General features: G+C 39.9%; 1 protein-coding gene across 3 annotated transcripts in view; it reads right to left on the reverse strand.

The window, feature by feature from the left end:
* Positions 1–24457, reverse strand: part of mpdz (multiple PDZ domain crumbs cell polarity complex component) — a 46123-nt gene that overhangs the window by 9282 nt on the left and 12384 nt on the right. Inside the window, exons 12-35 of one of the 3 annotated variants that reach the window (XM_022758729.1) lie at positions 21444–21530; positions 21045–21124; positions 20668–20814; positions 19559–19729; positions 18608–18796; positions 18121–18330; positions 16859–17017; positions 16320–16472; positions 14523–14867; positions 13998–14109; positions 12849–13047; positions 11778–11819; positions 10320–10427; positions 9764–9844; positions 9450–9627; positions 9206–9316; positions 5653–5715; positions 4324–4504; positions 3069–3265; positions 2822–2913; positions 1852–1930; positions 1379–1447; positions 411–506; positions 227–301 (exon numbers count right to left, since the gene is read on the reverse strand). In XM_022758729.1, the coding sequence (XP_022614450.1) occupies positions 227–301; positions 411–506; positions 1379–1447; positions 1852–1930; positions 2822–2913; positions 3069–3265; positions 4324–4504; positions 5653–5715; positions 9206–9316; positions 9450–9627; positions 9764–9844; positions 10320–10427; positions 11778–11819; positions 12849–13047; positions 13998–14109; positions 14523–14867; positions 16320–16472; positions 16859–17017; positions 18121–18330; positions 18608–18796; positions 19559–19729; positions 20668–20814; positions 21045–21124; positions 21444–21530 (3224 nt within the window). The remainder of the gene's footprint in view (positions 1–226; positions 302–410; positions 507–1378; positions 1448–1851; positions 1931–2821; positions 2914–3068; positions 3266–4323; positions 4505–5652; positions 5716–9205; positions 9317–9449; positions 9628–9763; positions 9845–10319; positions 10428–11777; positions 11820–12848; positions 13048–13997; positions 14110–14522; positions 14868–16319; positions 16473–16858; positions 17018–18120; positions 18331–18607; positions 18797–19558; positions 19730–20667; positions 20815–21044; positions 21125–21443; positions 21531–24457) is intronic. The other 2 variants (XM_022758731.1, XM_022758730.1) reach the window with 2 other exon arrangements.

A 24457-nucleotide genomic window follows, 5' to 3' on the forward strand; every position in this document is an offset into this window, starting at 1 on the left:
CATTTGTAGAGAAGGTTAGCTTCACTGGACCTTTGGCTTTTCTCAGTAGAGAACTGACCTAAAACACAGCACAGTTACTAATCAGACCCTGTCTTTATACTGCGGCAGCTCTTGTTTTTTCAATTATTATACCACCAAGAATAAGGATCGTATTTGATCTGTATTACGTTAAGAAACACAGTGTAAACAAATCCAAATTTCTGAAGATAGTAAGAGATAATGACACCTTTTCCACAGTGTACCCCAGCACTGATTCACCATTCACAGTTAAGAGCTTGTCCCCCGGTCTCATGCAGCCCTCCTACATGTAGCAGATCACATCTTTGATTAGCAAACCGAAATTAACTGTATTATGAACAGGAACCTTTCTTTTATCTTTCTTTCTTTTTTTTTGTTTTTTTAATGCATACTTTGCCTGTGTGTCCTTTCACTTCAGATATTGTCTGAATTTCAACTCCGCTCTCAGTGTCTCCCTCGACAAAGGTGATGCCAAGTCCTCCGTCCTCCTATTGGAGAAAAACAGCGTTAGTGCAAAACAGGTGCTAAATAACTAGAGCTGCACCAGCTACCGAAAACAAGCATTACCCATGACTATTATCTCCAGAAAAGATAATTAGCCTGATCTTTTGTTCCTAGAGAGGATTTTGTAGGATTGTGTACGTCATGTCAATGAGCTGCCCAGATGCTGCTGCGTCTACACTGTCATCCCCTGTCGCTTAATACGCCATATGGATGGTCCCAGACAAGGGGGGGGGGGGGGGTCCCATCCAGATGCTAAAGCTCTTCCAGCAAAGTTCCCCCTTTTTCTCCTTCTCTCTCGCTCTTGTTTCGTGTCACACTCTATTTCTCTATATTTAGTCCGTTCACCTGAATCACAAATGGCATGTTTTTCCAATTACCTCTTGTGGTGTCTAGCCATGCAGATATTGTCAGTTTCATTTGGTAAGATTTTGAGATATCCCCTGGTGAAATCTCTCCTGCCACCCAAATGTGATGGAGCTGAGTGGAGTTTTACTGGTGGTGCTGAAAGTCTCGAAGCATGACATTTGAAAAAAAAACAAAAAACTTCAAATAATAATAACCACATGAAGTAAAAATCTATTCCTTTTCTTTTATTTCTCCCATACACTGATTGTTTTGTTTATGCACTCTTTTATTTGACAATGTTCTGACTCCTTTCTCTGTCTTGGCAGCTTGTCAGACTCGACTGCTCCTGTGTGCTCCCTCTCTGTCTTTCTGCCATACCCCACTGACTTTTTTTGTGTGAACATCTCCCTCATTATTGCATTGCTTCCAAGAGTTTGACTCTATTATTGTCCTTAATTTGGCATTTTCAAAGGGACAGGGTTTGTCTTGTGTGGGGTCCGGTGTATCTCACCTTCAGCTTTATGGTGTGATGGACATATTTTGAAGCGTCGGCATCACCATTAGCCGCAGCTGTTTCTAGCTGTAAGGAAGCAGAAGGTAGTCGGTACAGTATGGAGTAAATAACTGGCGCTGGTGTGCGTGTCTGTTGGCTGGTGGGAGTGCAGCACTGTGAGTGTCTACACCACTGTTTGTGGTTTTTGGGTTTCTTGGGAGTTGCACACAGGCACGGGAAGTTGAGACCACACAAAGTGACTTTTGGGAGCAAACATACATGAAAACAATTCAGGAGCTTGGCACAGGCAGCACGCTGAATTTCCTAAGGGTAGAGTTTAAACGGTAATAAAGGTTATTGTGTGCATTTCGCAGTTTGTATGCAGCTGGAACTTTAGTCTGTGACATCCCCATGAGGCCTTCTGTTTGAGCGCTTGTGCGTCACGTGTGTAATTTGTGTGTTAACGTGTGTGGCCATAGGCAGAGTCGTACCTCAGCGTGGGGCTCCACTGTGTCTCCCTCGTGTTCTCTCACAGGTCCCACAGCCATCTGGTTCAGCGCCTCAGTGTTCCTGTTTCAAAGAGTCATAATTCACGTAAATCGTTGCTCCTCTGCTTTCGTGACAGCGGAGCCGTGATTTACGTGCGCTGATCACAGTGTGTCTTTCAGGGGGTCAGGAAAGGGATGCGAGTTAAGTAGGAGGTTAAGTAGCGTGATCTGGTAAAGACTTTGTGGAAGAGGGTCATGATATGTCTGTGGTAATGTTACATATTAACTGTATACAGTATGAACTATATGCTATTCTTTACAGTATAGTGTTTTTGCAGTTAGTGTAAAAGAAATCATACTGGACTCTTTTATACCTTCACAAAATGATGTAATAGCCCAAACTGCCCCTACAAAGGTATTGTTTCCGGAATGTGTTCACCATTCAAAATCCTCTAAAAGCTCCTGCAGTTTCTATGTGCATTGCATTGTGGGAGTATAGCTGTCCATAAACAAGGCACTAAAAAATCCAGGGTTGTTTAGTATGCAGATTGACTTTATTTTGTCACTTTTCTGGTTGTCACACTACAAATTGGGTGAATCACTGTAACAAAGTCAAGTGTCACCTTGACTGATCTATGTGATATTTAAAAAAGAAAAAGAAAAAGACTAAATTACTGGAGAAGCTGTGGTGGATTAATGATTTCAAGTGAATAAATCCTTTCCTTTTTTCACAGAGACATGTGGCAGAAGCTGCTCGTCACTACTGAATATTTATTGTATTACTTCACCTTCAAGTACATCCTTCTGTTGAATTACAATAGCTCCCTCTATTGGATTTTAAATAGCATTACAATAGACCTAGAATAAACTTACTCATGTTATTATTATAAGCACTAGTAAAATATAGTAGCTGTTGCCATGGAAATGTGTTCATAGATGCTTTAATAAGAAGCGCTAAGAAGTGTTTTTATACCTCACAAAGATGATCTTGACTTTGGATGGAGAGCTCTTGATTATGGAGGATGCATTCTGGTGACTGTGGCCATAAAGGACTTGCCCGTTGATCTAACAGAATAAAAACAAAATTGCTCAGTAACGCACACTTTATCACCAAGAGTGAACATGCAATGCAAAAATGGTGATATCAAAAGGAAAACATCAGAAAAAAGCTTTGACAAAATGACCAATCACTTCAGAAATACAATCAATACACAGCTCACCTCCAGCAGCTCATCCCCCACCACCATGCGTCCGTCCCTCCCGGCCGCCCCGTTGGGGTCTATTCCCACCACGAACACACTCATGCGAGAGCGGTCCCTGTTCCCTGCCAGGCTGAGGCCCAGGCCTGTCTTGCCTTTCTCCAGCTCAATCATGTGTAGGACACCTGGGAGGCTGCCATAGCGCCGGATTATGTTTTCTGAAAGAGGCAGATGAAGTCGTGGCAGACGGATGTAAGATGACAATGCTGCTGGATAGTGCCAGCTTTATCTTGATCCTGGTGTCCCATATCAATTCATGTCATGTTGCTTGGAAAAGGGGGCAGGTGTAAGATGCATGGTCACAAAAAGTAAATTGTAAAAAGTTTTAAATGTCAGACTGCAGATTTTATTTTGGTCTCGGTCTCACCTTCTATTTTTTTTTTTTTTTGTCTCAGTCTTGTCTCTATTGTTCTCACTCACGTCCCTTCTCTTTCTCTCTCCACCTCTCCTGTCTCTGGTGTGTTAGATAGCTGTTCAGACCAATGGGCTCCTGTTGTTCTGGGCTCCCTGCCACTGTTGAACCATCAGTCCTGTACTAATCTCCACAACTCACCTCCCTGGGCCCAACCTCATCAATCTTATCCCCGCAGGATGGGCTCTGTCTCTCCCTAACACACGCACACAGGCACACACACACACATACAGACAGATATAGTCCCAGGTGTTTGAAGGCTGGAAGTCTGTCCTTTCTGCTGGTTGCCTGAGTTGAATATGACCGGTTCTCCTTGAATCAGAGAGCTCATCCTACAGCTGACATTACAGCGTCTGCAGGATGCTAATAGCTTAATTGGGGCATTGAGTCCTTCAGGTTTTGCTGAGATACAACCACCACAAGCATGTGAATCCGTGTAGTTTTATTGCAGACTGGCTGGATTTTATGAGCAGGCAAGACTAACATGGAAGTTGGGGGACCTCTAGTGGCAATTATGTGACAATGCATGTGACCGCAAGCATATAAATATCCTGCCTGTCTCAATTAATTGACTCTATTTAGGTGAAATGTCCACGTATTAAGTCAAAAACTGGTCACTGGTCACATTCACATGTTTGTATAGTATACATTGTACATATTTGAAATAATACCTGCTTAATTTACAATTACCCAGTATTAAATAAATTAAAACCAAAGACAAAAATATAACTAAATGCACATTTTTACTGTCATCTCTAAGTGAATATATAACCGCACCATTAGAAATAGACAAAGTGAACTCACTCCAGTTGTATCCAAACTCGTCCTCCACCTCCTCCTCCTCTTCGTTTTCCTCCTCTGCCTCGGCAGGTCTGCCAGGAATCTCTGTCAGCGTGTCTGTATCAGTCTCTCCCACATGAGGCACCACTGGCAGGGGGAGGACAGTGCTGGTGGGAGATGCCTTCGCCACTTCACGCTTCGCCGGCTGTCACGCCGCAGATGGAGTTGGAAAATAGTTTATTAGTGCAAAGCACAGAGAAAGAGAGGATTTCACTCTGCAATTAAGTTTGAATCAACTTGATGTGAGGTTTAAAGGGATAGGAAGGCACATGAGAGCTGCTGATGTAATCAACAGAGGCCATATGCTTGGTTTACATTAACAGCTTCATCACTTTGAGCAGAGTATGTTAGTTTCGGGTTGGAACATAATTAAACATAATAAAAGTTATGTAATATGGTTCCAGAGGCTAAAATCAGAAGTAGGCTAATCAGCCTGTTTCAGATACAGCCTAAAAGTATGATAAAATTAAACTATGTCAAGAATACTAAATTGAATTACTTCATTATAAGTGCTGTAATCATTTATAATCAAAATATTCACACATCAGACTTTCATAATAGACTTACCTGAAAAACAAGAGCAACATAATCAAACTTTTGATTACTATCACGTTGCGTAGAAATACAAAGCATGTTTAGATTATTGAATTGTGATACCAAGCCAAAAATCTACAATTTGCTTAAGTCCACCAATCAACTGAGATCTGAGTATTGATTCAACTATTCTTTGAAAGAAAGTGGGAAAAAAAACAAAAGACAAAAGATATTCTGATGTTCTCACAAAAATGCACAAAGGAAATCAGACAGACAGAGGAGATGTTAGGACACGTACAAGTGGATGCATGTACAGCATGTTAAGATTATCCAATACATGACCTGTGTCACGGTAAATCAACACATCTGTACAAGCATGCACGGAAAGGAAAAGCGGGAAGAACAACACAGAGACCCACAAACCTTAAACGGGGTAGGAGTGAAAGGGTTAGTTGGGGAGAGGCGGAGGAAAAGTCTACTGTGACTGTCACCCTCCTACAGAGAAGAGACAAAGGGCAACAACTTTAGAAGACAACACATACACAGACATGACAGACATATGCCGCTGTTAACTTTCACAGCGCATCCCGAGTTCATGTTGAAAAGTTGAGCTCACCGACTCTTGATCTGAAACACTGTCATATTTCAAACCTGGATCTTATTGCAGCGAGCAACACTTTCCGATAGCTGACTGTGAGACAACAACAAATACAAAACACTGATACAAGCTGTCAGTGCAGGGTCACTGGAAATACCAACCTTGTCCTTGTTGTCCCTTTTCACAGCTGCTGCTCTCTCCTCGCTGGAGTCCGTTATCGATGACTGTTGTGTACAAGACGACACAAAGGTAAATCACCGCACTCTCGATCAGATTGTCACAATAAGAAACTTCTCATTAATTTGTGTCACGTACGAAGGGAGAGCAAATTCATAATATTCACTTCAATGTCACCACATAGTGAAAGATGCTGTATCATTCTGCTGCATACCGCAAAACAGTAATCCCATAAATATTAATAAGTTCATACAAAGTCGTAACTCTTCTGAGTGACTAAAACCAGTCTCATGCAACATATGCTCTGTGATGAAAACCCATCTGTTTATAAATGTTACTACTGAAGAAAAACTCCACATTTCTTAAATACAGAAAAAAAAAAACAAAAAAAAAACCTTTGCTTGTTTCCTTTAGCTAGCTTGGAGTCTGGCAACACCAGACTAAGAACTGAAGCGCGCACGAATACACACACACACACACACACACACACACACACACACACACACACACACACACACACACACACACACTGGGCCATGCCAGAACATTGATGTGTTGAGTGAAAAAGCTCGCCCAGCACTGCATGTCTATCCAAGCTTGACCATTACTCCCCATTGATCGAGCTTAAAAGGTTTTGCCAGAAATTCTGGCTTTCTGAAAAAAAAGATACTGCAGTTTACACTTCTTCACATAATAGCAGCATTTGTGTTGACTGCCTACTGTTTCATCAAGTTGTCGTCTTTACATTAGCAGTGAGACACTTAGGGTGATGTTTCAGGGGTAGTTAGGAAAAAAATGTGCCTTCACAGCTGGGGGACAGAAGGAAAATAAAATGCACTTACAGTAAAAGCCTCTACTATGATTTTACTGTTTTGTTTGGTGCAACATAGCGACGCGGGAAAGCGCAGCTGAAGAAAAAGCGTCGGTTCAGAAACACATATACATGCAAGCACACACACAAACAGAAGCAGAAAGTTTATGGTAATCATTTTCCTGTCAGAAAGCAGAGGCGAAAAAGGGTTTGTATTTTGAAACAATTTAGACCCATTTTAATGGGACTGATGGGCATTTTGATATTGAATACGTTCTGATGTGGTAAAGCGACATGCAGACTGAAACCAAATTATTTGTAATATTTGCAGCAGGACTAAACACACACACACACACACACACACACACACACACACACACACACACACAAGTCAAAGCAGTGCAGGTCAAGCAAAAGACACACCCATACACAAGCAGGCAGACACAGACATGGGGTAGCTTTCTAACCTGAGGGAGGGCAGGTGCTAAGTAGGTTTGATTAGTGCAGCAAAGGCTCGACCCACGGTGGCTACTTAGCTGCGGAAAGGGCAGGGGTGGCTTCGAAAAGCAACACACAGGATCAACAAGCTGACAACATGAGGAATATTTAATGTGATGGCTGAGCCTTTCTGTCAAAATTGAATCGGAGGCCGTCCAGGAGAGAGAAAAAAAGCGAGGGGTGTACGAAGGACAAAAGCACCTCAGGTTTTATTTAAATGAGGAACCATTAAAGCAAGCGGTTTCCTTCAGGACAGCAGTTTCCTCTACATCAAAAAAAAAAAAAAAAAAAAAAAATCAGAGTAAAGCCTCTTTCTTTGAAATAGTTTAACAAAATGTTTCAAAGATTCCTCCAGGCTACCTAGAGATTATTCACTGCTTACAAAAGAAGGATTTAAAACTTAAAGGGAAATAGCAAGGATATGCTATTACGCTCTCTAGGTGGCCCCCAGTGGCTGCATTTAAAAATGGCATTACTGACCCACCTAAAGCACTTAGAGATATCGTCCAATCAGAACGATATTTTCCAGACTATTCAGTCTATTTCAGAGGATGATGACTGATGAATTTCAGAGGAGCTGCAACTCAATATCAGTGACTTTTTAGTAAATGGGAAAGATGTCGTCGTCGGTAGCAATACAATTTCAATAACCCCTGTGGTTAAATTGCTTCAGGAATCTAGTCTGGATGTGTATTGAATGTCAGCATTACACACCTTTAGCATAGAGGTTTTTTAAAACACAACTGCCGGTGACAAAATTGATTTTACCGCTTGCCGACCTTTTTGATTAAAAAATAAATCATTGTGGGTCGGGTCATTTTTACGATTAAGATTATTTCTGTGATAGAAAATAGAAAGGATCTCTGGATGTCAAAATTAGCCTGCAGTTCTTTTTCTCCCACACGGAATCTCCAATTCTATTTTGTCAGTATTATGTGTATATCTAAGATGCAGTTAAAAAAAGAAAGACTCGGCTAACAGTGTGAGAAAGGGAAAGAAAGAGGAGGCAGGAGACCTAATGCAACAAAGATTAAGTGTAATGGATGGCTGATGCAACAGAAAGAAGAGAGACAAAAAAGAGAAGAGACAGATTACCTGACATGTGCGATGTGGCATGCATGTGAAAGCAGTGGTGTTTTTCTCTACAGCAGGCGATGGAGCTGGGCTATATATTGACTCGGGCTGAGGAAGCAGTGTGGAGGAACAAAGATGGAGGGTTGAAGCAACTCATAATGTAACCGTAGTTACAAAAATCAAATATTAACACATGAAGTAACGGACATTTTAGAATTAGCTCTAAAGCTAGTTTCCAGTTTTGTGCTACGTTAAGCTAATTGCCTGCTGGCAACCGATTTAGTGAACAGACACGAAAGTGATATCAATATCTCTCACCGAACTGGCAAATACATACATAATCATATTATCTTTCCACGTGATTGATGTATGTCCAATATTCACTCTCCTTTTAGCTCTGTTTTTGGAAACATCAGGCTGTTGAGTTAAACGGCTAACTACTCCACTGCTAACTTTGTCTTTGTTTGGAAATGGTGTGTGCTGTATGTTGTGGGGGGGTTGAGGGCCTCTCTGTTCAGAACTGCTTCCTGTTAAAATGAGCTACTTTAAAATACTTTTTTTTTTTTTTTTTTTTTTTATTTCTCCACAGTTTAATATGTGATTCTGTATTAACCCCCCTCTTTGTGTCCTTCTGAATGTGCTACATTACATTATGAGTTGCTGCAAGGCTTAATGAGTAACCAGAATGTTAAGGAAAGCATGTGGGAATATCTCACAGATAACAATGCATGAAAAGTGATTGACTATGAAGAGATCTAACACTGGAGCCAAGCCAGTAGAAGCCCCAGCAGGAAACTACTTAGTCATGCTTTAAAAGCCTGAGGGCACTTTCAAACAACAAACGATGTTGTTGATACGGTGATTTTCAAGTGAGTGTTGTACTTAGGTTAAAACTCGCTAATATATTTAAAATGCCACGCAGGGCTTGTTGTTGCTGTTATAAAAGAAGACTCTCTTTCAACATTCAAAAGCAAACCAGATACTACAAGGGTTGTAGGCTACATTTGAGTTTTTGAAAGTGCCCTGAATGGCCTGTGCAGATAGATACACTTAACTTTTACTGGAGGTGGAAAAAAGGTATAGGATGAAGAAATTGTGACCTTTAGATTATGAGTGGGTTAGCAATTGGTTTGAGAAGTATTATACAGACTTACCCTAGGCCTGTGAATAATACTCTGGACCAAGAAGGAGACAGGGTTGCCTGCCCTGCGTATGGCCTCCACTGCCTCCTCATGACTAGCATCTCTTAAGTCTACACCATCCACCTGACAAAGAGATATCAGAGAAAAAGAGTTGGGCACGCACTTGAATTTCTTTTTTTTTCATGGATTTTTCTCTCAAAAACAACCTCAGGTTCATTAGTCATGTATCCATGGTCTGTGACTTGAATTCCTTTACCTCTACAATCCTGTCTCCAGTCTTCAGGGTCCCGTTCTGTCCAGCAGGACTGTCCGCAAGAATGTGTTTGATAAAAATCCCCCTCATCACTTCTCCATTATTCAGGCGGCTGCCCATCCCTCGGCCTCCGACGATACTGATGCCCAGGGACTTGCCTGGCTCTCTGAACAACTCCACTCTGAGGAAGGTATCAGTATCAACGTGCTAGATTTTTACTCTCCATGCTCTGACTCTTAATGATTTGATTCTGTAAACTGTGTCATGGACGTGTTCACAAAAGCACAGAAGGTTAGATACAATGTGTAAGTACTCACAGCCTAGGTTGGTTCCAGTTGCTGTAAGAGGCACTTTCCTCTCCCTCTCCATCTTCACGCTCAGGGAGGTTAGGAATATTTCTAAATAGATTATAATGGGGAAAGAAAAGTTTGATGAATTTTAATAAAAAAAAATGTATTAATGCGATTGTCAGGGGTTCATTAAAGCTCTAGGGCTTAAAGGAAGCTTGTGGAGATTTGAGCACAAGAGTCCCATTTTTGTTTATTTCCCATCTTTCTACTGATTGATAGGGAGTGGTGGTAACACACAAAGAGGCACTGCAATGCCCCAACAAAAACAAGAAAGAAGAAAACTGCTAGCTAGAAAATGTGCATGTAAACATTGCACGATTTAAAAAAAAAAAAAAAAGGCTTTTTTGAGAGAGGAAATAAATTTAACATGTTTTTTCGGCCTCGTGGATTTACACAATGTGTTTGGTGAGAAACACTAATGTAAATTTAACTTTTGTTTGTTTTCAAGAAATCTCAACAGAGCAGCCTTGAATTTATCTGGTTATCATGAGAAAAGTTATTCTGGTAGAGTGTGAGAACATACTTTGGTGCTGGAACTGGGAGTGGAGCTGCTTCAGAGAAGACATCATCTTTAGCCTGCTCTAGGCTGGCCTTGTACTCCTCTAGATACTCTGCTGGAACATATGTAATGCTGAAGACACACACACATACACACACGCACGCACACACATAGGCACAGACACACAAATGCACTCATATGAGTCAAACTAAACCAAACAATTGAGCTTTCTCCATTTTTAGAAACTCCATTACCCACCTTAGTGGCAATTACCCACCTTAGTGGCAGTTATGCCCCTGCCCTCTCACTGAACTCGCATGTTAATTTACCAGAAATAGAGAACTGGCAGTCAAGTACAAACTGGTATCAACGCATTAAAACTACCTCCTTTTTCATTAAACAAAAGAGCGTCTTTTAAATCTGCTCATTCACATTCAGAGGCTTGTTTTTCTCAACTCTATCAGATTTACCTCACAAGACTGCAGCAACACTGAACTCAGCTTGTTTCTCAGCAAATCCTCTCTCCCTATCAATAGCCCAAGGTAAGATGTCAATGAATTATATATAGGCTCTTGACATCTGACTGTTAAAAACAGATGTTTACCTTCATAAAAGTCTGAGCAAATCATGTCTCCTATCACCTATTGTGTGATGAACATGTGACAAATTTGAAGGGCGTATATTATTAATTCACAAGTGAGTTACTAATTCATGCTAAGAAATCAACCAAAAGCTAACTGACTAAATCTGATACCCACTTAAAACCCCATTTCCGCCCTTCAGAGTTGATTCTGAAGGGCACATTAACACATTTGAGTGACAGAGCTTCAACAGATGGGTTGATTTGGTTTTTTAAACATGCCGGCATGTGGACAGAGAGGGAAATGAATCCCAGTGAAATGATGAAATGGATGAGTCATTAAGAACATCACAACATGCAGAGAAATATATGGGAGAGCTTAAATACCAATGATCACTCTAAAAACTGTGAGTTTAAGATGTGAGTTAGAAATGGTGTTCGTCGTGTTAGTCACAGGAATGAAAGAAAAGAGGTTAGGCAGCGAGTTAAGCACAATGAGTGAGTGATGCAGTCAGTCAAGATTTATCCAGATATTATTTTGACTTTGTGTGTTAAGTTCTGTTGCAGGAAGACAATTTTTCAATATATGCTGGTTAATGTTCGAGTGTAACGTCACAGCATAATGAAAATGTTAATCAAGGTATCTGAATGATATTAAAAACAGCATCTTCATCAGCTGAATTCCACATTTACAGTAAGTATTGTATTTTGTAGTTTTCACCGTTTTTACCCTCACTCACTGAACAGAAGTGACTTCATAGTTCTGTGTCTGGATAAAACTCTTTAAACAGACTGCAGTGAAGCCCGGCAGCAGATGGACAGAGTGAGAGGAAGGAGAAAAAAAAACGAAGACGGCAGCTTCTTGCTGAAACACCACAAGTGTGGAAGTTAGTCATACTCACACATAAAATGGGCACAGATCGTCCTCAGGTGAACAAGCAGATCTAGAATGTGAAGAGTTGGCTTTTATGCACCGAAGCTAACACACTGCCAAGTTTAGTTCAGCAAGCAGAACTTGTACAATACCACATCCGATTTACCTCGAAAAAGGGTGGGAGGAATGTTAACTCCTTAAATGCATCATGTAGCTGGCAGTAAAATTGGAGTGGAAGTAATAGAATGAACTTTTGCCTGTATTCTCAGCCTGTATTCGCATTTAAAAAGAAAAAAAAAAGTTTCCCTGGCTTATTAAACTGCAACTCTGTAACACCTTTTTACATCACCCAGAGTTCATGTGCGTAGAACCCTACAATACATACAATGCAAGATATGCATACAAGCAATCCTGATGTAATTGAGGTTGGACCTTAAGGTGCAATACGCATTAACTTCCAAAAAAATATGGCAAACACTAGACAGCTCTGCTACTCTCTGTGGTTATACCACCATTCATTTTTCAACAGCAAAGAACAACAATCGCAAGACCTTTGTACTGTGACCTCAGTACTTTTTAAATACCAGGAGAGAATCAAAAACCAGATATACACACAGTTTAGTCTCAGATATCTCATTGCAGGTTCAAACTTTTACATCAAAATAGCTCCTGCAATGTACTAAAGAAGGCATTATGAAAATGTACCACTCATAGAAATGTCAGTGAACTATAATTAAATCAGACCAGAGCTGCGGTAGAGGGGACAATCAAGCTACTGCTAACACTCAAACAAATGAAACCCTAATGGGAAAACTCATTGTACAGATCCTGATTTGATAATACTATATTCATTTTGTTCAGGTAGAGCTCGAAAGCATTACATTAAACATAAGCATTTGAGAACCTTGACACGTTTTGCTTTCACATTATTAAATTGTATTTTCAGACTAGTATCACAAAACATAATTTTGGTATTGGTAATGAAAGTCACAGCATTATGGCGGCACTGTTATCAGACAAATTCAACTCATACCTTGTAGAGTTTCAGTAATAACCATGTGTGCAGCTGCTCTCTATCAACAGTCTCACAGTGTCTTACCCCATGTCCGGTGCAATGAGAGAGTGTCTTCGCAGCATGGCACGAGCCTGGGCGTTGGTCAGGTTGGCAGTGGGCTCTCCGTTGATGGCCAGGATGAGGTCACCGACACCAAGACGTCCATCGCGGCTAATTGACCCTCCGTGGATGATACTGCGGATCAGCATCCCCAAACCATCTTTCATGGCGCACACCGTCATGCCTTTAAGGTAGATCACAAGTATCCGTTACACCACAATCATGGATTTTGATCAGTAATGATTACAAATACTTTTATTAACATATCAGGGCAACTGGTTCTGGTTGTAAACTGAACTCCTCGAGTAAAGAACAGCGCTCGGTTGCGATCTATGGGGACACTTTAAAGAGAAACTCCATTACGAATGAAAAAGTACAAATCAGAGTTTTCAGCTCTGCCACGAGAAAACGTCTTCATGTCAGAGCAAATAATCCTAGAAAGTGTAACAGCATTCACAAATTTGGTTTTTCATACCATCCTCAATGGAGTAACTTCAGAGTGTGGCATGATATATCGAGAGACTTTTAGAGAGTCTACCTAAAACTTAAAAAGTTAAAATAAAAATGATTTTCTTTATCCAGTTGGGAGACGGTGTGGTTGAAGCCTGAAACACAACTCCCAAATGTAACAGCACAGTATGCGGGAGTTAATTTGCAAAAATCATAACATTAGTGTGGTCTGTTTAAGAGTGGATTTGAAATTGATTTTGTAAAAAGGAAACAAATCCCAAACATATTATTATGGAGGCAATTTTAAATCGCCCACCAAATAAAGGCCTTCAAAGAGTACTAAAGAGCAAAATGGGGTACGGTTTTCAATGATACACTGAGGATTTTTAAAACTATCTTCATAACACCTATTTGTTTTAGAAGTGAAAACTTAATATTCTCTGAACCAGTAGCAGCCCCATGGGCAGGTTTTGAAATGCAAATACCCGGTATAGCAATGGAATTACCCTTTCAGACTGGAAAACAGCCAAAAATCGTGCAAATCTGGCATTCATGAAACAGAACTCAAAAATAAAGGCCAAAGACGCCATTCAGTACTACAACCTCATTTACACTTCTGTGAAAGATAAGGAGAAAAGAAATAAAAAAGAACAAATAAAAGAATGTGAAGAAATTATCACAAACCAAGGCTGGAGTTGCCCTTGACAACTGTGATAGTCCTTTCAAAATTGCTCCCTGAGGTCAGTACTGCCTTGTCAATGTCTTCTGCTGATTCTCTCACACCGGCCTCCTCGTCCTTGAGGGTGATAATTCAACACAGTTATTCATGAAAGTAAATGAAAACATTAGTGTGGATTCCAGACGAAGCGCTCATCTCTAGAGAAAAGGCAGGTGCAATGAACTGTCTGTGGAATTGAATATAAAACAAATGAGCTTCAAATTTTGTTTATCTAATATTTGACAAGAGCCTCACATCCGACTCAGGAGAGGTTAGATGTTACCTTTTAAAATTCCACTTATAAAAGTAGGATTATTTTGTAGCTAGTTTAATGCACCTTGACAGATCTTTGATGTTCACCACACGTCAATCACTACAACTCACTCATCAGTTAAACAGAATATTTCTCATCTTATTTTTTTTTTAAAGATTTACTGACTATATGTTACATCCTCCAAATTTATGTTTGGTAGATAGACAGATTATTTTACCTTCATCAAAATCTTTATATCTCCAATATCTCCAAAGGGGATGGGTGGCTCCTTCTGGTAGTGAAGGGACTCCACAGGTTCCTCCTGTACGTTAGATCTTGTCCCTATTTCAGCAAACGGGCTGAATGAGTTCGAGGACTCCACTGGTTCCTCTCTGGTCGATTGCTGAGCCAGGAACTGATCAGAACTGCTTAATATGGCATTAAAAGCCGGGACGTGACCTCTCAAACTCGGAGGGGTGAAACAGGCCGACTTCTCTGGTGAGAACACTTGAGTGTTGTCTCCGAGGCCGGACGGTGTTGTGAAGCGCGGGTGATCATCCAACAAGTCCAGGCGAGCTGTCAGCTGGGGTAAAACATAGCATAGCAGCTGAATGAACGTTCCCCTCTGTTAGTTAGACAATTGCCCAACAGGGGGGGATTCATCTAGCTCAGTCGCCATCCTGCCCTCCTTGTAATGAGCCATAGAAAAGCCATCAGTGGCCAATAGAGAACAGCAGAAATTACTGGTGATCTTGAGAGTGAAATGCACAAAATGTAGTTTCATTATAACAGCATTTGAGACTTTATTAGAACCAGAGTGGCTAGTGATGAATCTCTGCAAGCAATTCCCTCTGGGGGCCAGAACAGAAGTATGAATCTTTAAAAGTTAAAATATGCAAATATGTAATACACGTGGGGCTCAATAAGCAGACATGTGAAGCTGAGTAAAACAAGAAATGGGAAGTCTAATTTTAATAGAACAGTGCTATAAATTTGGGATGTGCTGAGCTGTGACATCTATAGGTGTAAGTATTCTCAGGTATCCCTGCAAAGCAGAGGTCAGGTATGAACAAATAATCAAACAAATAAAAATAGAAAAATTTACAGGCAACATTGAAAAAAATGACAGTTTCTAGTATATTGTGCATGTTTTAATCCAACTGTATTATGGTTGAGTGTTGATAGTATATGGCATATATGGTACAGTAAACCAAATAATATAAATGAATCACAAATTTCACAGAAAGAAATTACATTATTGGTCTGGTTTGGTCTGTTATTTTCATCCAAGGGCACAGTTTCCTTATTATAGAGAGTGTAGTGGCTAAAGTGCTTATATGGAGTTCATATATATTTTTCTGTGGTCTTGAACTGTACAACCAATTCCAAAGCTAGACACCAGAAAATCAAGTAACACGACTGTAATCTATCAGTGCAATCATGAGTAAAAAAGCTGTCACTGTTTCACTGACGGTGACTTTGAGGCTATATCTGTGAACTCACTATGCCTATTTGATCTTAAACACCCCAGGTGACCTTTATATTGTCGTTCCATAAGCAGGTATAGACCAGAAAGAAGAAAAAAAAAAAACATCCATATTATCCATATTGTATTATGTCATCCATATACTGTGACCTTTGGTTAAAATGGAAGCACAGATACCCCTAGGAAAACACTTCGTGCAGCCCTTGCTCTTCTTTGTTTATTTTCTTATAATTTAATATCCATTTGGGGAATTGCTGTTCTAGGGGCACCTAAGGCAACAAAATCAACCGCAGCTATACTCTTCATATAACAACAAAGTCAGTAATGTTGTTACTGCCTTAACAAAGAGAGAAAAAAACATTTCTCATGACATTTTGGCTCCTGAAAGCAAAAAAAAAACAAAGGAATAATGACTACATGCTTTACAGCTCATTCGAACAAAGGGCACTTACTGTTGCAGTAATGGAATGAAGAAATAATTTCAAGCTGTGCTTCTGTTTTCAGTTTTCTTATACTCTGTGGTATATAAAAATATAAATGTTTGCTTACCTTAGGTGTGGATGAGTGCAAGTAATCCAGGTCTGCACTACAGCCACTGCCGTGAAGTGCAATCATGGACGCCTGGAAAGTGTCGTCCTCAATCCCAGAGTAAGTATGATCTAACACCTTGTCATCAGAGAGGTCTGCTTCACTGGTGTCAATCTGTGATAATAGATGATCATATCACTAACTGGGACAGAAAACCTGTCTTAAATAATAAGAAACTTGGTGAATTATCCAATCACAGACAGCTGAAATTAACATGCTATTCTACGACCCTAATGTCGCTAATGCTAAATTTATCTAACTTATCTCACTACAGAATACTGCTAGTACAGCAAATCCCTTAATGTCAACACACTGCTTATATAAGCTAACTGTTGCATGATTACAAACAAACAAACAAACAAACAAACAAACAAACAAACAAACAAACAGACCACTCTTGGTAAATAATTAGGCAGAAGCAAATATCACATGTACAACTGGTTGTCCCCCTTTTCAAAATATCCTGATTGATTTTTCAGATACTCCCAAAGCTAACTAACCAATGCAGGCTCTGCTCGGTAAACGATGCCCTCAGCCAGATCTTCTTCCTCTCCTTCTTCAACCAAAATACTGTTGAAGTCAAATGAATGGATGGTGGATGATGATGTTATTTCCTGCTCACCATATGGGTGTGGAGACTGGGAATATCCACATATTCCCTAGGAAAGCGGAGAAATTCTTTCAGTGTCTCCAGCTTTATTAAATTTATTTTTCGATTGTTTTTATGACCAAATCAAGTAAAAAAAAAATTTATTAAATTAGTATGGAATGGGAGAAAGATGTTAGGAATCATTAAGAAACTTTATACATTAACTATAGAGTTAAAGAATGATCTTGGTCTATGCTTTCAAGCAGAGAAAATTCTCCAAATCACACATTCACAATTTATTTGAATTAATTCTTAACAGAACAGCTCTTAAACATTTCACATGTATTGTTAAGGACGAGCTCTTGATATTGACTTCGTGTTGCATGCTGCTCAGACAGAGACCGTATAGGAAAAGTAAGACGGCATATTGGAGGATTACACTTGTCAGGCTCAATTTTGAGAGGCAATACAGCAAAATACCCCTCAGAAGTACATTCCACGTCCTGCAGGAGAGTTGGATAACCCCACAGAGGCTTCCTACAGCTCTGTAATCCAGCTAACCTTGGCAGCCCAGAGGTCTCATTGTGTAATCCAGTGGCAGATTCAATACAAGAGAAATGCAGCTCTAAAGCCGAAAGAATGCGAGCAGTTTTGCAGCGAGAAACATCCTGTACAAAGAGTACAGGTGCCTGGAGCAATGAACATGCCACTGGACAGACTTAATGTTTTGACAGGTGCCCCAATGTGTTTAAATGAACAAGAGGGTCTGTGATTTTGGAAAATTCAAGAATATAATCATTAGAAACAAAGGACAAAGAGCATTTTAGGCTGGTCACTTCCTCTGAAAGACCAGTGAGTGGAATGCTTAACCATTTTCCAGCATGAAAAATTGAAGCCCTTGTAAACTGAAACCTCGTGACTGGTTACTAAGTCGTATGGTATAAAGACAGCCTGACTCACAACCTCGCGCACACACAGTGATAAATCCCTGGCATGGTGAACAAATTAACAAAAAAATAACAAAAGCATGTATAAAACTTTTAGTGTACCCCAACAGATACGCATATACGAGTCCCTTTACCCCCAATGCAGTAGTCACACTCTACCTCCTACTGTACATTCAGACAGATTTAAAGCAAACAAAAAAGAGAGCATACTAACGCTAATGCTTACAGGCAGCGGTTTGGCGACTCCTATCTGGACCTTGCCGAGCATGGCCCCCTTCAGGGCCTGAACGGCATCCTCCAGACTGGCGTTCTCCAGGTTGGTGGTGTTAACATACATGAGTCGGTCCCCTGGCAACAGTCTGCCATCATGCTCGGCCACACCGTTGGGAACGAGAGAGCGAATCACGATCACCGTCTTGGCAGGGTCCAGTGGGTCCTGTGGTGGAGCCGGCCCAGTAAAGTTAAGTGAAAAGAGGTCAACCATCACAGCTTTCAACTTAGATGAAAATTCCAGGAAAGTCACTTTAAATTTGGTAAACTTTGTAGAGTATGCCATAAGATTACGATATAAACAATGCAGCAACATCTATTAAACTAACACTACACCAACACATTTGTGTAAAATAAGCCAAAAAAAGATATTTCCTGCCACCACAATAACATATGTACTGTTTTTCATGAGACTATCTATAATTCCCTATAAGAATTCCCACCTGGTAGTCCAAAATGCTGAATCCCAATCCCCCTTCTCCCTTCTCGAGCTCGATATTCTGGATCTCCAGCTCCCACATAGCCAAAGGAGATCCTATTGCCTCCTCTGTCACATTATCCTGTGTCGCTGCGGCTGCTGTGTTCACCTCTGAGTCTTCAACAACCAGCACTCTGCTCAGATCTATTTGTTTCTGCAGAGGAAAAACCCAAAATCTCTATGTAACAGCATGCCTTCCCCACTTTTACTCCCAGCCCATAGGCTGCTACCCTCTAGTTGTGTTTCTGGCTCAGGTTTCTGGCAGTAGATAAAAGGAAAATATCTTTGGGATGGTAGGGCCTTAGTACATTATCACAGATAAAGCTGGAGAGATGAAAACCCGTTCCCCAAAGGAAAGCTGCTTTTGATGTTTCATATATCTAGCAAATGTTGCTGGCAACTGCTGGTGAGGTATTACTAGAATTGGTCTTAATAAACTTTCAGCCTCCCCAGCTTATCACTAAGTCTTAATCCATCACGGTTGGCAATGTGGAAAGCCAATGGAGCGATTGACAGCCCAGGCTAAGCTAATAATGGCTGATGGGTTATAAAGGAGGAGGAGGACTTATCGTTCTCCAATCATATTCCCTTGCTTATATACAGGGGCGAGGAAACATTTTTCATGATGCATTACTGTATGTCAAGCTGATGTAAGGACTTTCCAGCTCTCCTCATATGTATCATCTCCTGCATTGCTCTCCTAGTAATATAGTCAGCATGATTTTAGTCTTGAGAAGGAAAAGATTAATCTTACATTTTTATTCTTCAAACAACAAATTCTTTGTGATGGTGAGTTATAAAAAAAATTGCATTTCAAACATAATATTTAAGCATAGCATTGTATATGTGTACACATACTGTATATATATATATATATATATATAAATTATTATAGTGTAGAAATGCCAAGTCATACCTTCAATTTAGGTGTTGTGGACAAAGCCTCTGATTCTGGTTGGACAGCATCCATGTCAGTCGGCAGGTGAGGGGCGGGCCTACAGCATATCATGTATACACAGAGTGGAAGCTCCCTCAAGATTCTTACTACTTCCTTGTGTGTCTCACCAATCAGAGATATGCCATTGACCTGTGCCGGAAAATAATCATCTTAGCACAGAAGGAAAATAAGTACTATATAGGGTTTAAAGCAGTCTTAATAATTTGGGGGCTATTTTAAAGGAGTAGAACAAGCTGTAAACTCAATATTGACACATTTTCAACAAAATTGTTGTGATTGTTAGCAAACAATTGCCTATTTATACATCCAGCAGAGATGGAGCAACATTTGCATTTATTTTATGTTTCTGGCCATATTGACATATTTCAGTCTAATATTCACTCTCTATTTAGGTCTAGTCTGATCTGCACCAAATCCTGAGGGAAATGTTGTATCTGGCAATTTAGCTGCTAAATGCTAAACTGTGTTCACTGGCTATTTGCTAACTTAGTCTGTTGGTTGGTGCTGAGTAGGTAGAATACAGTGGGATTTTATATCTCTTTTGATGAAAACAGCTTCCTGCTGCAAACAGTTAAGTTGCGGGCTGTAAATCCAAAACAAAGTGCTGAAAGACGGGAAAATGCTCAGTGGAACTGAAGGGAACTGCGCCCAAGTGTTGATTCTCTGTGGTTTTGTCACTATGAGAGGCTGCTTTCATCTTACACATAGTTAGTCATCAGACCTTCATCTTTTGTTAATATAGAAATATTGCTTTGTGCAGCTTTAATTTATAGTTTATATTTTATCAGTTCCTGTGGGTGAAATACAAACACTGCAATTAATCTTGATATACAGTAACTTAAGTCGTGAGGCATTAATAATTTTTGATGTTTTTGTTCATGTCTCTCTTTTGATGTAAACACTACATATCACTGTAACATAACGTCCATAATTGCCCCCCTCAGCAAAGTCATTTTCTAAATACTTGTAAATATTTAAACTTCTGTAAACATTAATAGCAAATGTAACATAAAAAGGTCTACACTGTTGGTAGTTAAATGTTTTAATTCATTGAAGTGACCACGTACCTCAAGCAGTTCATCTCCATTGAACAGCTTGCCACAGCGACCAACAGGTCCCTCAGGTAGAACAGAGCGGATGTAATGATGCCCGCTGTTGGCTTCTAGATTGATCCCCAGGCCACTGTTCTCACTGAACTTCTCCACCTGAGCCACCTATCATGAAACAACAAACCATATCTCAGTTAGCCGGTTGAAAAGTTTTATCTGTAAATACTGTATGTTAATGAGCTAAGCCCCTTTGATTGATGACGAAGGTCATTCTTACTTTTATGATACCAGTTCTGAGCTGTTTACCATTAAGAAGCAATTGCACTGGAACAAAGTTGTGGTATGAATAATTTGATGCATGAGAGAGAGGAATCCACTTTGAAAATGAAACTTACTACAACTTCATTACTTGGACCCAGAATCCCCTGCCATTTCTTCATTAGTTCTTCTTCTTCAAAGAGTGTTAACTTCATCCCTTGGAAAACACAATACAAAGTGCTTGTAATAATATACAAAACAACATAAAATAAAGGCAAATTTATGATAAATCATTCAAAGGACTTGTGATGTGTTCAAGACAAGACCCACATAAAAATAAGACAACTTTTATCTGTGCCTCTTAATTTTTTTTTCCCTCCTACACTGTCTGTGAAACTACTAACAGCATCCATCTCAGTATTTTCCTCATATTGTGTGTCGCTAGTCAGTATGGTCCCAACAAGAAGAACTTATCTGTCAGATATGTGCGCCCTGTATCTTGGCTGATGCACTTAAAGAAGAATCCAAGCTCCTACCATTTTTGTCTTCTGTTAGCTTATCCGTGGCTGGGCTGACATCAGATCCTTCACTCTTTGTCTGGAGCGGCTTTTCATCTACAGTGACTGGAAACACACAATGAACAGCTGGTCAGGCGGAATCAGGCATAAGCACACACACCTGACATTACAGTCACACAGCCACTCACAGCTCATATACATACAAAGATACACAAAAATATATATCAGTGCTGAATTAATTTGTAAAAGTAAGCATGTGCTTATTTAGTGCTCTACAACTTAATTCTTCCAGAGTAGTTTGAGCATTTCCTACTCTTTCATAATCACTTTCCTTTAGGAGGAGGAGCTGATCTTATTTCCCTACTGGTCCAAAAAGAATATGCATGTCTCTGATGATGTTAACAATAACGATAGGCCCTAAACACTCCAGGACTTTAAATATATGTTTAATGATCCTGGTACTTTTTTTTACTACTTCATGGTACTGTTTATGTCTTTGGAGTTCCACAGGGCACCAAACTGGTCGCCCATGAAATTACTACTTATGCGCCCGAGCAAGCCATGGTCTACACTTCACATCACACAGCATCTTTTAAGTGCCAGCATTAAACTAATACTAGCTAGTCTGGTAAGTGAAAATGAACTCAACAACCCTAATACTGACTTGACAACAATCTAAGTGCGTAGTTTCGTTCAATATCCCACACACCATTAAATGACCTGTTACAGCTTTGTACACCAAACCTACTGTATCATCTCATTCCATAAGCTAAAGGTTTGTTAAAATGTGAATTAATTACTCACTAAACTGTTCTGTTTGCACCCAGGGAGCTGTAGAGACATAACCACTTAAAATGATAATTGGTGCCCTTTTGTAGTGCATTTGAAGAAGTCTCTTATCTCTTTCTTTATTATGCTGTATATTACACTCACAAAAAAAGTTCTGCACTGTTATTTTCTGACAGCAGCCAAGAAATTACTGTCCTTCTCAGTAGGGATCGATAATATCCAGCATTTTCCGATTATTGTTATCATTATTTTTTTAACCGATGACCAATGAAATAAATTTATTTAAAAATTCGCTACTTTGGGTCTAATTCAGCCGCCTGTCTCTGGTCTGTAGTCACCGCTCTGTGGTCTGGGGCAGTGTCCCGCCCACTATACGATTTGATTGGTTACACGTTACGAGTAATAGCCAATCACACTGAAAGCTGCTGTGTACACAGACGGTAACAAACAGCAGCTCCCTTTAGCAAACGGTAGGAGTGCGTCGGAGGTACGACAACAGACGTCACTGAGGTTGTAAAACATCACACCATCATAATCCTCTACACTTAAGTTAAAACAACACCACACTCCGATGAAAAAGTTAATCTATTGATCCAAGACACACCGAGCAAGAGAGAGACAGGGTGCGAGAGAGGGAAGCTAGCGCCAACTGCTAAACTAAAGTAAGTAGCAGGTCTGAATAACATGTAAACAACAGCTGAATTAGTCTAAGTCGCTCAAAGGCGAAGAGAACGCCGGGTGCTGGAGCAGAACTAATGTAAGTTTAAATGTACAGTGGATAGTTAGCCACTCTGATGAAGAAAACAGCAACATTAACTGTGTTTAGACAGAGCAACAAAAAACGCTACCAGTAACAGAAACTCCAGTGACTGGAGATAAGACACTGCACTGTCTGTCAGCACGTCACCACTAACCACTGTTACTAAAAAGACATTTTACTACAGTAGACGTTAAATCACTGTGTAAAGATGTTCTCAGGCAAAAGTGCAAAGTTATTCAGTTAAAATGTATTTGAGTAACCGTGTTACTGCGTTACATTTTAAAAGTGGAGGGATGAAACATTTGGTGATAATAATAATATGATAAAACTCATAAAGACTATCTTTAGGCTGCCACGTTTATCAGTTCACAGTTCATCAGTTTGCAGCTTGTGCAAACAAATAATCATTACTAATATACACTCACTTCTCATTTTATTAGGAACATCTAGATAAAACTTAGAGTAGAGTAATAAAACAGCCTTGCAGTAAATCCTCCTTCATGAAGGTTATAATGTTCAGTGTTTATTAAAATAGTTTTAGACAGTTGTTGACTCAACTGTGTGACCATTTGAGAGGATGTAGTGTTTGGAGCTATATCACATTATTCAGAGGTTCAGAGGTTTCCGTTATTTATCCTAGGTGAGTGTCCCTATACAGCAGTAGTTTTGTGATGGCATATCGGTGATCGGTCTCCTTGATTACCAATAATCGGTATCAGTGTTGGCCCTGAAAAAACCATATCGGTCAATCCCTACTCGTCAGTCTCTTTCTGTCAACTGCTGGCTGCTAGTTCTTCTGCAGGTTTTTGGGCTAGAACGTCCTGGTGCCAAATCTAATCACTTTCAATCTCCACATGTCAATACTGACACAAAACAATTTATGCAAGTTGCTTTTCTTGCTTCTGTAATAGTCTGAAAGTCCTGTCAGGACAGTTAGGAGATGAGAATATTTCTGTTTACTCTCTGACTTTCTTGTTTGTTGTCAGTATAAGAAAACACAATATACTAATAAGCAGTGCAGTTCCCTCTCTTATTAGGGGAAAATTATGAGTAATGTGGGTGCACTCTCTCAATTTTAGAGGAACCCCCTGAATGGCAAAAAGTCAATTTCAATATTAACTCCCAGTGCAAAATGTTTGCTCAACATATTAATAAATAAATCTCTCTGTGGCAGAGTAAATACACCTGCTACATATTCTTTCGAGGGACAACTTTCTCATTCTGTATTTTATCACAATGTTGACATCAGTTTAGACTGTATTAGAGTGTAACTCAAGTCAGTTGTTTTAATATGTGCCTGGAGAAAGTTCTGTTTCTGTGCTGTAACTATAGTGATAAAAGTGACTGAAATTTCCATTTGGAGTCACAGGGAAATTACTCCTCACTGCATCATGAACACTCCTGTCTGAGCCACATTTACACATCAAATGACACTTTTTTCCTGACAGGATGATGAGGAACAAGGATTCTATTTTTTTTTTTT

This window comes from Seriola dumerili, unplaced genomic scaffold (assembly GCF_002260705.1).
Source record: "Seriola dumerili isolate Sdu_G_001 unplaced genomic scaffold, Sdu_1.0 BDQW01000309.1, whole genome shotgun sequence".
NCBI lineage: Eukaryota > Metazoa > Chordata > Actinopteri > Carangiformes > Carangidae > Seriola > Seriola dumerili.